Source organism: Mesoplodon mirus, assembly GCF_964341445.2.
Source record: "Mesoplodon mirus genome assembly, chromosome: 9".
Classification (NCBI taxonomy): domain Eukaryota; kingdom Metazoa; phylum Chordata; class Mammalia; order Artiodactyla; family Ziphiidae; genus Mesoplodon; species Mesoplodon mirus.
The window spans coordinates 74,482,833-74,499,657 of NC_138985.1; the positions used below are offsets into that span (position 1 = coordinate 74,482,833).

The 16,825-nt window shown below is 42.5% G+C and overlaps 1 protein-coding gene across 2 annotated transcripts in view; it reads right to left on the minus strand.

Moving 5' to 3' along the window:
* The window catches only part of AOAH (acyloxyacyl hydrolase), a 180,101-nt gene that overhangs the window by 133,272 nt on the left and 30,004 nt on the right, over positions 1-16,825 (minus strand). For both annotated transcript variants that reach the window (XM_082632566.1, XM_082632567.1), the window contains exons 3-4: positions 13,814-13,880; positions 5,416-5,515 (exon numbers count right to left, since the gene is read on the minus strand). In XM_082632566.1, coding sequence (XP_082488692.1) covers positions 5,416-5,515; positions 13,814-13,880 — 167 coding nt within the window. The remainder of the gene's footprint in view (positions 1-5,415; positions 5,516-13,813; positions 13,881-16,825) is intronic.

Sequence of the window (16,825 nt, forward strand, 5' to 3'; positions counted from 1 at the left end):
TGACACTTAATGTTTAAAAAATATAAATTCCTGAGGTCAGATTGTTTATTCCTCAGTTGAACGAGAATTTGTCCTGTGTCACTTTCTCATAAAAAGTGCTAACTTTCTCCTTATGTCGGCTTCCTGGTAGTTTGATTCCAGGGAAACACGAATTCCGTGTACATGCACACACGCCCACACACTCAGCACTGGAGAACTTCTGGTTCCTGCAGAAATCAGATTTACTGTGGGTAAAGCTGTTGCAAAGCCTGGATTGCTTTCCTAAGGCAGCAGGTCTCTTTTGCAGTCGTTTAAATGGGTTGGAGGCCCCAGGGAATTAGAAGAATCTATCTCCACTAACGCACACATTCTGAACATAATTCTCTTGTAATGTGGATCAAAGTGGTGTGAAGTAAGTCTTGACTACGCCTTAGAGATGTTGGTAAATACGGCCCGTCCCTCCAGCTCAGGGGTGGTGAGGAAGTAGGTCGGTTCAAAGCCACAGAGTCGGCTTGGGGATCTCAGAGTTAAGGGACCCAGGAGGGAGCAGCATAAAACTGCAGAGGCTCCAGGCTGCACCGGGCCCAGTCGGGGCTCGTACATGGTAACCCTCTGATCTAAAAATGAGAGGTTTAAAGCAACAGGGCACACAGGAAGAAACCACATCCAGTTTTCAGCTGGAGAGCTGTGGTGTCAGGATGTGCTCATGCACACGCACACACACACACACACTGGCAGCAGGCAGGGCCTTGCTTTGTGTGCAAATGAGAGGAGGAATGCTATAAATAATCCCCCCAAAGTAGCACAAAACCATCTGGGTGGTCTTTACAACACAGTCTGCAATTTCCTTTTTCCTCTCCTCTTCTCTCCCCTCCCCTCCTCTCTCCTTTCTCCTTGTCTTGTCCTCGTCTTCCCTCCACTCCGCCTATTCCCACTCCATCCTCCTCGTGGCCGCTGAACACTGTAGACTGTTTCTTGCTTCAATTAATGATGGAAGGAGTCCGTCATTTTTGAACGCATGGTAGAGAAGGATATGGAGATGTGACTAAAGGACTGGCGAGAAGTGGGCTGGAATTTCAGCTTTGCTGTAGATAATGAACACGGGCTCGTTGCAGTCCCTACATGCTGTCCCACCTTTCGCTTTTGGCCCCACTAAAGTCAGGCACCTGTTGCTCTGCACTGCGGGGCTTCGCCCCTGCAGGCCCCTGGAGCAGAGAGACCCCTTTGTCCCTCTACTCCATAGCATGCATTTCGCAGGGACAATGGCTTGCATCATACTACATTTTACCGGAATCTGAAACGCATGAAAAGCAGGACAGTGAGGGTGCAGAGTCTTGCTTGTGAGGAACTAGCTGGCCCAGGAGCAGTGGTTTGACTCAGAATACCAATACCCCAGGGGTATCAGTGAGGCACAGAGCACAGGGGTAAGAACTTGGGCTTTAAGGACAAACAGACCCAGGGCTGAATCCTCTCCTTGCCCCTTCCTAGCTGTGTAACCTAGGCAAACTCCTCATCTTTTAGTCTCAGTTTCCTCATCTGCAAAATAAATACACCCCCAAGAGCACTGCTAAATGAGATCACGTATGTAAAGTGCAGTGCCTGGTACATTACTCACATACCACGTATGTGCCTGGCAAGATGGAGGTGACAAAGATGGGCGAGATGCAGAGCTGCTGCCTGATATATTTACATTCTAATAAGGAAATCTATGTAAACTTAATATCTCTGTGACTCCCTTTCCTCATCTATAATGTGTGGGTGACAACAATGCTTATTTCATAAGATTGAATGATTAACATACATGAAACATTTAGAAAAGTACTGGCACATTGTAGTACTCGCAAAGGTATTTCATGCTGATGGTTGAGAGGAGAGTTAACATTTTGTGGAGAGGATTAAGAGTTATTTTACAGAGAAGGTGACAATGAGATGAGCTAGAAGGATGGCCTTGGTGTTGACAGGGCATTCTGGGTAGAAGGAATGATTAAGAGCTGCAAAGGTGCAGGGCTGGAAAGGTTGAGATGGGTTCAAGGGGGAGCCAATCACTCCTTTTGGGCTACAGCATGAGCTACACAAGGATAATAGTAGAGGTCCAGGAAGGCTTTTTGAGAATCCTAAAATGCTAAGTGAAAATGTGTACTTAATTGTGCAGGCAACGTGGAGGTCATAGGCTGGGGGAAATAATATGATTAGAGGTGTGCAACAGGAAAATTAGTGTGGCCATGAAGTAAGGACAATTAGAATTTCCATCAGCAATGCAAATGAGAAACTAGTGGCACTTCATTTATTCATTCAACAAATATTTCTTTGTTATGTATAAGGCACCATCCTAGACATTGGGTATACATAGATGAACAAGATAGAATCTGACCTCCTGGAGGTTATAGCCTAGTGGGAGAGACTCACAGATGATCATGCAGGTATATCATTCAAGACAAGGCAAGTTCAAAGAAAGAACCTACAGGAGCTTTGACAAGAAGAGTGTGTGTAAAAGAAGTCAGGGATGGCTTCCTCATCCTTCAGGCAAAGATTTTGGGGTGCACAAGATCATATCTATTTTATAGAAAGGTATTTCTGGCATCCGTATGGAAAATTTATTGGAAAGAGGTCAAGAGCAGATTTGGTTGAACTAGTTGGGAAGCTATAGCAGGAGTAACATCAAAAGATGATTGGGTGAAAACTTCATGCAATGATACTGTTACTTGTAATAACACAGATGACTCTCACAGACAAAAGAAACCAGACACAAAGAAGAATATACTGTATTCTTCCATTTACATGAAATTCAAGAGTAGAACTTTATATAAATGAACTAATCTGTGGTGGTAGATTTCAGAGTAGTGGGTGTATTGGGGGGTGGTTATTGACTGGAAGGGTCATGAGGAAGGTTCTGGCAGGCTGGAAATTATATCTGTATCTTTACTACTAATTCACACCTGCTTTGTAGGTGTAATTTGTGTGCCATGGGAATGACAAGTAGGTCTGATATGTACCATTTAAAAAAATGCATACTCAAAATGTAATGTTAAGGGGGAAGAGTAGGATAAAAATTTGTACATATAACATTATCATAACTCTCAAAGAAATTAATATAATTTATGTAAAAATTAAAAGGAAAATACCCAATATTTTAATATTGGCTATTTCTGGTGGTGGGATTTCAGTTGACTACTGTGAAGAGATACCCCGAGGGGATTTTCAAGAAACACTGACACAAAGGTTGAGAGACCAACCAACCTCTCTGAGCAAAGGACAGGGATGTGAATCCCAGTTCTGGTCTTTCTCAGGGGAGTGACTTCCAGCAAGTTCTGTAACCTTTTTAACCCTCAGTTTCCTCAGTCTTAGAAAAGGGGTCATAATGGTGCTTTCCACGCTGGGGCTATTTGGGGGACTAGACAGGATGAAGAGTAAGCACAGTGAATGCTCAGTAAATATCAGTTATTGCTATTAAAGGAAACTGTGGAGGCAGAAGAGGATGAAGCTGTCCACATTTACACCAACTGCCCCTCTTTTCTGGGTCCTCTGTAGAGATGGAGGCTGGCGATGGGATTTGAGGAGGAGGGTGGAGGGACCAGGGAGCACGCCCAGCTGGGGTGGAAGCTGAACATTTCTGAGATGAAATCCTCCGACTTCCTCCCAGCCAGAAAGGATGGTCGAAATGTTCCCAAGTTGGGAATTGAAAAGGGGGTGGTGATGGGAGGACAAGGAAATGCTATTTCGAGTATAAATTCTACAGAGTATAAAAATAAAGAATGTCATTTTAAATGGGATAGTTTAAAGTTGAACATTTTGTGACTATGTATAGCTGTGAGTGTGAAAATATATAAAATGATGTTATTTAAGGAAATCACAAAAACCCATATCACTTGCCTTTGTACATAGAGACACGTTACTTCTGTACATTATCAAACAGTGAATATTATTATATTCGCATGCTATTTGAATACATGGAAAAAGATTTTTAATTAAAATTAACTCTTCTAGAAATCAGTGGAGACCACATCTTCTCAGGTAGAATTAAGGGAAATTTAACTGGTGCTTAGTCAATAATCGAGGTAGCATGAAATGCACATGTACCCCAGGTATTTGCATCTCTTTCTTCCTGCTCAAGGAGACAGCCTTATGATATTTAATATTACCAGTAACCCAAATCATGTTCATTGGTTAGGCCAAAAAGTGTTAAAATGACTTTATTTCAATAAGAATAAAAAGGAAATTACAAATAAAACAGAAGCCTGTTGTGTTATATATAGAAAGACTATAATTCTGAGAAAGGGAGCAAAGAATTTTATTTTATTTTTTTATTTTACTTATTTTGTTTTATTTTATTTTATAGGAAGTTTCTGAAAATCATTATTTTGAGGCCTAACCAGATCTAATATCATACTCTCATTCATAGCATGAGCAGGAAATTGTGTCCACATTTGTCTCTTTCCATCTGCATTCCAATTCAGAATTGTCAGGACCTCCCTGGTGGTCCAGTGGTTAAGAATCTGTCTTGTAATGAAGGGGATGCCGGTTCAATCCCTGGTCAGGGAACTAAGGTCCCACATGCCGCAGGGCAACTAAGCCCACACACCGCAACTACGGAGCCCACATGCCACAACTAGAGAGCCCTCGCACCGCAACTAACGAGCCTGTGTGCCACAACTAGAGAGAAGTCCATGCACTGCAATGAAGAGCCCACACGCTGCAATGAAAGATCCCATGAGCCGCAACTAAGACCCGATGCAGCCAAAAAATAAATACATAAATAAATATTTTAAAAATAAATAAATAAAAAATTGTCCAACATGATATAATGCACACATGGTATTCTGAAGAGCTACCTCTGAATAATAATGATATTGGTAATAATTATATTAGCTACCATTTTTATTAATATTTATTTATGCAACAGGTATTGTGCTAAGCATTTTATATATATTAGTTCACCTACTTCCCCCAACAAATCTATGAAGGAGGTATTTTAGGTATTTTGTTAGACCAATTTTATGGGTGAGAACAATAAAGCTTAGACTAGGGGGAACAACTGCCCAAGTTTTCCCAGGATGTGGGACTTCCAAGTGCTTATACCAGGAAAGTCCTGGGCAAACTGCATGAGTTGGTCACTCTATAAAAGTAACTTGCTTGATTTTTAAGGGGTAGAGAGGGATTTAACCTCTTATCACCTTGGCTGGTCAGATTTCCTATGTACTGCCAGCCCAGCTCTAGATTACAGTCTAAAATAAATAGCAAATACATTCTTTGGTGGCATGGGGGAGGGATCTAAGTTGAAGTGTGGGAATATTATTCCAGGCGATGTAATGGAAAATGTCATTTTTCCGGTCCCTGTCCCCAGACCACTGAGCCAGTGAAGCTGAACCTCCCTTTACCAGATTTCCAAAGGGCTTGCATATCACCATAATCTGACATTCAGAATGAAAAAGCACTCACCTTGGGAAGGGGATAGAGGTGACACAAGGGTTGGCCAGGGTCCTGTTTACAAAACTCCAGGGTGTGACACACCACATCAGCATTCACATCCGCTCTGAGCCTGGAGGGAAATAGGGCAAAACAAAGGATATTTAAAAGCAGGCATTAGGAAACAAAAGCTATTTCAAAAGAAGGTCAACTCCCAGAATGAATTCTAGTATGTATGGCCTTTGAGTCCAGTTCCATGCAGCTGCTGGATCATAACGATTTCCTGCCACTTGCTCTCTCCTACTTTTAGAATAAGGTCCTGGGGGTGGGGAGAGAGGACTCACAGCACTGAGCTGTGAGCTGGCCTCTCACACGGGCACTGTGATGCTTTTCAGGAGAAGCCACAAATAAAACTGAGAAAGGAAAAATGGACAGGGGTGTAATTTCATGGGAACAACATTATTTTTACTTATTTATTTATTTATTTTATTTATTTTTGGCTGTGTTGGCTCTTCGTTGATGCGTGCAGGCTTTCTCTAGTTGAGACGATTGGGGGCTACTCTTCGTTGTGGTGCGTGGGCTTCTCATTGCTGTGGTTTCTCTTGTTGCAGAGCACAAGCTCTAGGTGCATGGGCTTCAGTAGTTGTGGCACGTGGGCTCAGTAGTTGTGGCACACGGGCTTAGTTGCCCAGAGGCATGTGGGACCCTCCCAGACCAGGGCTCGAACCCGTGTCCCCCGCATTGGCAGGCAGACTCTCAACCACTGCACCACCAGGGAAGCCCCAGAACAACATTTTAATGTTTGCTGAGCCTTCCAGCAAAAAATCTTTGATATAGCCTTAAACACCTAAAATTATTTTCTTAGATGTAATCCAAATCACCTCTTTTCCTTTTAAAGTAAATATATTTATCTTTGACTTTTTCCCCTGAGTATGGTGTAAGGATAGTGCTCTTCAAACATTTTGGTTTATGTCTAGGTTTGAAGGGGTTAAAACAAACCTTCCATATTCATTTTCTACATGCCACCCCCAACACTCTTAAACCAAGAAGAATGAGTATAATGTGCTGCTTCAAATGACGAACAAGTCATGTGTGGGCTTTTAGTAACTTTTCCAAGTAAACTACTGACTCAAACTCAAATCAAAACAACAAAAACAAAGACTCCAGAAACATACGTTTATCTAGTAATATCTAGAGACTAATCTTGGAAGGACAGTTATCTAGTAATATCTAGAGACTAATCTTGGGAGGACAGTTATAGATTCTAGAAGCTATTTTGAGGGGTTTCTTCACAACTCACAAGATCACTTAACTGTCCCCCTTCACCTGTAGGGGTGGGTTCCTGGCAACTGTGTATATACTTCATATCTCCCGCCAGTTGATTGGTCCTCATTACACTGCAATTCAAGTAGGACCAATCAGATTCTCTCTCAGGGAAATTTGGAATTGGTATTAAGAAGTCTGACTTCATTCTGGGCTGTTCCAAGAATAGCAGGAGCTATAGTGACTGGGGACTCTAATGTCATTTCCTGCCATGAGGACAGAGCATTTGGAAAGCTAGTCTGTAGAATGGGGGTCAGGGGGCAGAACCCAACGTGTGCAGTGAGGAAGAGACTCTGTTCCTGGTGGCTTCCCAGTCCTGTTTCCAGCTCTGTCTGAAGCCTGGATATTTTCCTGTCTTTAAGTTCCATGACATGCTTTAGGTGCCCTTGTAATAAATTTACTCTAACACCCTCCCCCTCCAACTATTACAGTGACTATCTCTACAGCTACTACAATCACTACCACCATTCTTCTCTCCCTGACCCTCCTCCTCTTCCTCTTCCTTCTACTTCACAAGCAAAGCTAAGTTGTTTCTGTTTTTTTTGTGTTTTTTGACTGAATGCAGTCACAGCCCACGCATGGGCCAGCCCTTGAGGAGCATTGGTGAGCTTGGCAATGCTTGGCCCTGTGACCAGGGCCTGGATGTAAGTCATTAGATCTGCTCCCTGGTTTCATTCCTGTTTCTGCTTTATTTCTCCAATAACTATTGCAGCAACCCTCCACTGGGTTGTCCACTCCTCCAAGGGAGTTTTCTACCTGGACATGCAGAATAAAAAATGAGATTTAGAGAGGTAAAACAAAAGCAAGGTGCAAACAAAACAAAATAAAACAGAAACGCATCCTGGTTTCACTTAGTGTGCATAAGTAGCACTTTTAATAGTTGCTGAACATTGAAACATCTTTAAAAGCTCTAAATAATCTTAACTTTGGACTGCCAAGCAAAAAGTGCGAGGAGGGGCCTTGAGTCTTAATTTATACCATGAACCTTCTTGCAAAAAGAACTGCCCCAATATTACTGAAAAGCCTATCAGAGAAAGAGAGTCCATCTCAGAGATCTTTAAATATTTTGATGTGATCCAGGAATGCCATTCCTGGGCATCTATCAGGAAAAGATGAAAACTCTAATTTGAAAAGACACATGCACTCCAATGTTAATAGCAGCACTATTTAGAATAGCCAAGACATGGAAGCAACCTAAGTGTCTATCAACAGGTGAATGGATAAAGATGTGATATGTGTGTGTGTGTATACACACACACACACACACACACACACAATGGAATAAAAAAGAATTAAACAATGCCATAAAGAAGAATGAAATAATGCCATTTGCTGCAACATGATGGACCTAGAGCTTATCATACTAAGTGAAGTAAGTCAGAGAGAGAAAGACAAATGTTATATGATACCACTTATATGTGGAATCTAAAAAATAGTACAAATGGGCCTCCCTGGTGGCGCAGTGGTTGAGAGTCCGCCTGCCGATGCAGGGGATACGGGTTCGTGCCCCGGTCTGGGAGGATCCCATATGCCGCGGAGCGGCTGGGCCCGTGAGCCATGGCCGCTGAGCCTGCGCATCCGGAGCCTGTGCTCCGCAACGGGAGAGGCCGCAACAGTGAGAGGCCCGCGTACGGAAAAAAAAAAAAAAAAAAAAAAAAAAATAGTACAAATGGACTTATATATGAAACAGAAATAGACTCACAGACATAGAAAAGAAATTTATGGTTACCAAAGGGGAAGGGAGAGGGATAAATTAGGAATATGGGATTAACAGATACACACTACCATATATAAAACAGGTAAACAACAAGGTTTTACTGTGTAGCATAGGGAACTATATTCAGTATCTTATAATAAACTATAATGGAAAATAATAAAAAAGAATATATGTATAACCAAATCACTTTGCTGTACCCCTGAAACTAAGACAATATTGTAAGTCAACTATACTTCAATTAAAAAAAGAGAAAAAAAAATTTTTTTTAAGAGAAAGTATTTTGATGGTCACTAGTATGTGAAAACATAGGCTGGGATAATGGCTTTCAAATTTCATTACAGCTGAATGAGACTAACAGTGTGACTGGCTAGATGGCCTTTCAGCTTTTTGTGAGCATCTGAGTTAAGACAGGAAAGCGAGCTCATCATGAGAGTCATCTGCTTGGCCCCAGGGTTCCTTCATAGGAGGTGGAGGGGAAGGTAACGTAAAGGTGACTAAGCTGTGGGACAAGCAGTTTGTGACACACAAGGTCCATTACCAAAGTAATGTCTACCAAAGGTCAGTAAATCAGGAGAGGGTGGTTGTTTTCACACATCTGTTCTCAACTTAATGGTTCATTTATTTAATTGATGACTGCTGTCTTTGGGGAGATCTGGTATTTTGTGGACTCAGGAGGGTAATAAATAGAGCTCTGCTTAATCTTTTTTTTTTTTTTTCAACCTAAGGCCAATATCCCATCTGTGGCAATTCAGAACCACCAGAGCTAACACATCATATGGTGTCCAAGATCTATTCTCTTTCCCCTGCAAACAGAGCAAAATTTCAATAAGTGAACTTGAATATGGGAGTGGGGATGGGGGCCCCTCATTCAGCATGTGAGACTTGTGTTCTCTGAACTGAAAAATAGAAGAGGGGAACTGGGTATGTGGTTTCCCTCCCCAGTCCTCTAAGATCAGAGCTTTATCATCAAAAGACTGGAATTGAGAAGCACTCCTTTGGACAAGAGTAGAAAGTGCTGAGCCTCATACATCCAGACAAGTGTCAGACCATGACAATGTGCAAGATGCAAAGAAGTGGCAAAGTAGCATGTGTGCTCTTAATCAATCTTGGGACAGAAGGCTTAGGCTATACATACTTTGTGAAATCCTTAGGAAATCTCCAAACCCTTAATAACTATTCCCATCCAACATTGCCTTCTTTTTCCCGGAGCTGCAAGTAAGACCAAAATGGTCACATTTCAATTTACATCCTTTGCTACGTTTACATGTAACAGAGTTGTACAGGAGTGAGTCATGTGGGGAGGAAGCTTCAACACATTCGGCAGAGCTAATTAACAAGTTTAATTAGGATCATGGTAGAAGGAAGTCAATGCTGATGATTGTCATCATCATAAATCAAAAGAAGGGAGGGCTTCCCTGGTGGCGCAGTGGTTGAGAGTCTGCCTGCCGATGCAGGGGACACGGGTTCGTGCCCCGGTCCGGGAAGATCCCACATGCCGCAGAGTGGCTGGGCCCGTGAGCCATGGCCACTGAGCCTGCGCGTCTGGAGCCTGTGCTCCGCAACGGGAGAGGCCACAACAGTGAGAGGCCCGCGTACGGCAAAAAAAAAAAAAAAAAGAAGGGAGCACGGTCAGGGTTAAGTTTGAACAGACAGGCAGAGTGATAGCCTATGGCAGGGAGCAAGGACAGAGCCTTTCACACAAGAAAGCTCTCAGATTTAGACCTCTGACATCACTTTCAAAGGAGAATTTATACATTAATATATAGCCACAGAGATACACTCACAGCATTGAAAGAAGATCTTCCTCATACGACTTAACACTTTTATCTCACTTCAGGACCACACTCTTTAGAGTGTACTAGGAATTTAATCATTTCTATAAATCTTGTCATTACCTTGTCAATGGCTCAGTTGTATTATTGTACTTTATATTTTTGCTATTTAAAAATATGTTAGTTACATTTAAGTTGTACCAAAATTGTTTTAAACCCTGTTTTGCATTTTTCTTCTAAACATGTTAGTAGTTTAGGCCTCTCCCGATTTCTGAAAACCCCTAAGTTTGGAATATAAGATTTTATGATTGAGAGCATAAATAGATACCATGAAGCAAGGTGAGATGAACAGAAGACCAGCATCAGCTTTGCTATGGCAAGCTCTGGCACAACAGAAGTCAAGACAAGGAAGACCGAGCACGTGGTCACTGGCTAGGCTTGGTTGCTCCCGAAGTAGCCCCGCCCTGCCTGACCCAGGTTCTTGGGCTAATGAATGCCCAAGTACTCAGGTGTCCCACTTCCTAACAAGATCCTGTGGTTCGCCTGTGGGTAGGAAATGTAATTACTGAATAATTAGTCCATGAATCATTGAGAATTGACCTGTGAAATAATGAGGAGGGATGCCCTCTGGGTTAGGAAACACATTTAGTATTGGAAGCCTGAAATTCAGGTAAAACTAAATCATAAGGTTGTCATGTTCAGGGTCTACATCAGCCCAGAATTGCATGTGATTGATTAAAATAAGCTGTAAGAAGAGGCCACCATAGGAAGAGAAAGTGCTATCAGCAAACAACTAATATGGGTCCTGGAAAATTACACACAAACAGAACTAATAGTGGACGGAACCACAAAGGGGGATCATTTATTATATCTATCTTTCTTCAAAGGGGCCTCCCCCATACTAATGAGAATTAGTCACTTATGACTCTCAAAGGAAAAACTTTCTTCCCCTCCCCACCACCTATTCAGCCTCTTTCAGTGGCTTGCCAGGCCCATTTTTTCTCAACACCCTGTGTCCACTTATAGTTATTTGAGGTGGGGACTGTCTCTTGTACAGTCCACACCTGCAGTTATCTAGTACAGTGTCTGTCTGTCCTCTCTGATCCCATGCTTAACTGGCTCTTGCACTCAGCGCCCTCTAGCCAGCTACAGAAGAGCATTGGGTTTCCCAGTGAACCCAGACCACTTCCCTATTACTCCCAGCACACTTGGTAGCTAACCTCTGACATCCCTTTTGCATATCTGTGTGCACTGCCCTCTTCGGCTTCTATGACTGTTTTCCACTTACTTCTCTGGTTCCCTGATCTAGGCCCAGGAAAACCTCTCTGGCCAAGCTGATGTTTCCCCCAGAACACCTGGCTCAGACTAAGTGTGTAAACAGATTCACTGAATAGGCTAAATTGTTTTCTTTTCTTTAGTTCATCTGTAGTGATAATTTTATTTTTATAAAGAATCAATTTAACAAATGTTTACTAAAGGCTTTCTATGCTCAAGTATTGCACCAAGCCCTGGAGATACAAAGCCCCCTGCTTCCCCTCCCTCCCTCCCTCCCTCCCTCCCTTCCTTCCTTCCACATATTCAGTATTTTGCTTAAGATGAATAAATGTAGTCTTAGTTCTCAGAAGTTTTTCAATCTAGTTAGCAACTCAAAAAAGTAAATGGAGAATTAAAGTACAAACAGACATGATAAGTGCTGTTTGCAAGTGCTAGGGGTTTGCACAGGATAGGAAGAATGTGTGTGTCTGTGTGTGTGTTGGGGGTATCTATCTTAGCCTAGGGAGGGTCAGGAAAGCTTCCAGAGGAAGTGACCCTGGAGCTGAGGTCCAAAGAAGTAAGATTTGTCTGGGGTACAGGTTTTGGATGTGCCAAGCTGAGTGAACAGCTCACGCAAAGGTCCTGAGGCAAAAACCTTCTGATGTGTGGGGAGAATTACAAGTGGTTTGGAGCATGGTGTGCTGTGGAGCAGCCAGGGATGAGTGTGAAAATGTCCTCAGGGGTCAGTTCATAAAGAGCTTTGTGTAGGGGGCTAAGGAATCCTGCAAAGGGTGTGAAAATTTTATGTTGGAGATTGCCATAATTAGTTTTGCATTAAAAAACTATCTAGCCAGCTAGAATGTGGATTATGGACTTGCAAGGCAATGGGCAATCCTGCAGGGCTGGGGTCCTATTAGGAGGCAATGGCAGTAATAGAGATATGAGCTAAGAAGAAGGGGTCCCTGCCTTCCAAAAACTCCCAGTCCAGGGCCCGTGAAAAATCACTGACCACAGTAGAGGGAGGGCAATATAAATAGAGGCAGGTGCACAGCACGATGGAACACTGATCATCCCTTGGGTCTGTATCATTTTAAGTTCCTTTTGTCTTTAGAATTCTGTAACTGTAGGCTACCCTTCTGTGGGGTTAGCTTCTCTGAGCCACTCTGCTCTGAGGCTAATATTAGGCATATAAAATAGGAACCATGTAAGAATGTTCACAGTAGCACTGTTCACAAGTGCCACATGCGAACAGTGCAAAACCAGAAAACAACCCAAACACCTGTCAATGGGGGAGTGAAGAAATAGACTCTTGTAGAGACACAATGGAATATTGTGTGCAGTCAGAGAGCATGAACTACAGCAGTGACACAAATCTATGGATGAATCTTAGACATACAAATTTAAGTGGTAAGTCCCCAAAGATTATGAACAATGTGATACTCTCTTCATAAAGTAAAGAAATAACCAGAATTTTAAAATATGCTTTAAAGGAATATATAAATGAAATATATTAATAATTATTTGTTGTATTAGCATATATTATTTTTATGATTATAATTTATCATATTAATAAAAATATACATATATATATATAAAGACTATAGAAAAAGGAAACAAGAGAAAGATAAACATGGGATTTATTACTCGGGTGGAGAATAGCTTGAGAAGGAAGAGAAGGACAGTGTGGTCAGGGTAAGTTATTGTCAAGGACCTAGAATTTGCCTTGGGTGGTAATTTGGAAGCTAATTACAGTATTCAAAGTAACTAGGTAAATAACTAAATAAGAAATACAAGAAAGCCATGTATGAATCCTTGATGAGAAAGTGCCATGAACAGGAATATGATTTATCTGATCCAGTGCTCTGAGCTCAAAAAAGAGAAAAGAAAGAAAGGAAGCAGACAGGTAATGATAATGGTGCACACACAGGACCTTGAGGGGTGGGGCTGGAGAGAAGGCCAGGAAACCAGCAGGTGAGAAGAGAGAAGGAAAGAACCTGAGAAGCACGTGGCCTGAGAACCCAGGAGGGAGTGTAGGGCAAGCTCAGGAGAAAGGGTCAAATTCCCATGTCCAGCCACTAGGATCTTGTCATTTGTTGGCATTATTGGTGAAATGCCTTCTGAAATCCTCTTGGAGAGAAACTGAGCCAGGTTGCCACACTGTAATTCAAAGGGAGCCTTTGCCTAGGATCACAAAGGATCTGAGTCAGGTTTGAATTTTCCACTATTAACAAGAACTGGATAGATATTACGCCCTTTTACAAAAAGTACATCCAACTGGAAATGGAGCCAGCTACCTCCCCGTTTTCCTGCTTCCCCCCCATCATGTCCCAGCAACCAAATCAGATTAATGTGCTGGCATACTCACAGTTTTATGATGTCTGGTCCAAATATGTCTACCACTAAATAGCAGGTGGTCTTCAAGAACAGTTTTTCTAAGAAAAATCAGGGGAAATAAATTATTTTTCATTATGATGAATTTAACACACGAGTTAATAATGATCTTTACTAGGAACTGAAGCTAAGTGCTTAATTTATTATTAATTCAAGTGATTAATTGTAAAGGTTTGGGAGAAATGTTACAGTTAATATACCCATGAAAATATCATTTCCACCTCAGGTTTATGTAAATGGCACTTTGTTTACTGTAGATGTTAAAGACCACTGATTTTTGATAAAAATACAGTTAAATTCTGGAGTCTCATTTTCTTTTGTACAGCAGGGAATGTCTGAATGTTGGTAAGGGTCTCATTTGTTGATGACAGAAACAGGACTTGCTTTAAAGTAAATAATCTGAAATATTGCTTTGTTAAAAATATTCTTCTCTGATGCTCATTTGGGGAAAAAAGACTTTACTTTGGCTATTTAATTTTTGCTGTTGGTATTCCAGACATAAAAGGATACTGTCACAGGTGTCTCTGCATTGCCGTCAACACCAGAGAACATACACACACACACACACACACACACATACACACACACACACACACACGCAAACCCACGGCCTAGACAACCTCCTTCTCCTGCTTCCCTGTTATGAAAATACAGGAAGGCTTTATGGATTGGTCTGTTTGGACAAGCAAACCTGTTAAATCTCTGGACCTCTTTCTACAGTTTGTCAGCCGACTGTGGAACCCTGGTAATTCTATGGAGGGCTTTTGCATGGTTAGGACGGATGGACTGTCCTGGGGACAGATGGGAAACCCTCCCTGAGAAAAATTTTTCTTGTCATACTTACCTCAAACTGGGCTACCAGTTGCTTAGAGAATAGGCACTATTCAGGATAAATATGGGAAAACTCTCTGGTACTTCAATTTTACTCAATGGCAAATAATGTAAATATTACTTTTATATTAAAATAGATAGTTTCATGGGACTTTTTTTGCAATAAAGCATGAGACTTCAAACACATTATGCTTTTGAAGTAGGAACTTAAAACTAATCTCACATTAGTATTGACCTTACAGAAATAAAAACAATGATAAGGAAATACTATGACATCTGCATGGCAGCAAATGAAAGGCAAACTACCAAAACTGACTGAAGAATAAATATACAATCTTAATAGACATACAACAAGAGATTAAATTAGTAATCAAAAATGTCCCATAAAGAAAAGCCCAGGACCAGATAGCTTCACTGGTGAATTGTACCAAACGTTTTCAAAAATCATCTGAATAGATATTCTCCAAAGAAGTTATACAAATAGCCAATAAGCACATGAAAAGATGGTCAACATCATCAGCTGTTACAGGAAATGTAAATAAAAACCACATTGAGATACCACTTGACACCCTCGATGATATGTGAGAATAAAAATGACAGATAAGGGGGCCTCCCTGGTGGCGCAGTGGTTGAGAGTCCGCCTGCCGATGCAGGGGATACGGGTTCGTGCCCCGGTCTGGGAGGATCCCATATGCCGCGGAGCGGCTGGGCCCGTGAGCCATGGCCGCTGGGCCTGCGCATCCGGAGCCTGTGCTCCGCAACGGGGGAGGCCACAACAGTGAGAGGCCCGCATACCGCAAAAAAAAAAAAAAAAAAAAAAAAAAAAAAATGACAGATAAGGGTTTCCCTGGGAGGGGGGCAGTGGTTGAGAATCCACCTGCCAATGCAGGGGACACAGGTTCGAGCCCTGGTCTGGGAAGATCCCACATGCCGTGAAGCAACAAAGCCCGTGAGCCACAACTACTGAGCCCGTGTGCCACAACTACTGAAGCCCGTGTGCCTAGAGCCCGTGCTATGCGACAAGAGAAGCCACTGCAATGAGAAGCCCACGCACAACAACAAAGAGTAGCCCCCGCTCACCACAACTAGAGAAAACTCGTGTGCAGCAATTAAGATCCAACGCAGCCAAAAATAAATAAAATAAATAAATTTATAAAAAAAAAAGAGGTGGCTACTTTTATTTTAAAAAAATGAAGGATGATAACAAGTATTGATGAGGATGTGGAGAAATTAGAATCCTCATATTCTGCTGGTGGGTGTATAAAACAGTACAGCAACTTTGGTAAACAGTCTGACAGTTCCACAAGTGGTTAAATATTGAGTTACTATATGAGCCAATAAGCCCATTCCTAGGCCCAAAAGAATTCAAATATTTATATACTCACACAAAAACTTATACATGAATGTTCATAGAGGAATTATATAAAATAGCAAAGAAGTGGAAATACCTCAACCCAAATGGCCATTAACTACTGAGTGGATGAAGAGAATGGGCTATCTACACACAACAAAATATTATTCAACTATAAAGAGTAATGACTGACTTCCGGGGAAGATGGCGGAAGAGTAAGACTCGGAGATCACCTTCCACCCCACAGATACACCAGAAATACATCTACACGTGGAACAACTCCTACAAAACACCTACTGAACGCTGGCAGAAGACCTCAGACCTCCCAAAAGGCAAAAAACTCCCCACGTACCTGGGTAGGGCAAAGTGGAGAGATTCCCGCACAGAGGATCGGTGCTGACCGGCACTCACCAGCCCGAGAGGCTTGTCTGCTCACCCGCCAGGGCGGGCGGGGCTGGGAGCGGAGGCTCGGGCTTCGGTCGGAGCGCAAAGAGGAGTGGAGTTGGCGGCGTGAACACAGTCTGAAGGGGCTAATGCGCCACAGCTAGCCGGGAGGGAGTCCAGGGAAAAGTCTGGACCTGCCGAAGAGGCAAGAGACTTTTTCTTCCCACTTTGTTTCCTGGTGCGCGAGGAGAGGGGATTAAGATAGCTGCTTAAAGGAGCCACAGAGATGGGCGCGAGCCGCAGCTAAAAGCGCGGACCCCAGAGACGGGCGTGGGACGCTGGGGCTGCTGCTGCCGCCGCCAAGAGGCCTGTGTGCGAGCGCAGGGCACTGTCCACGCCCCCCTTCCGGGGAGGCTGTGC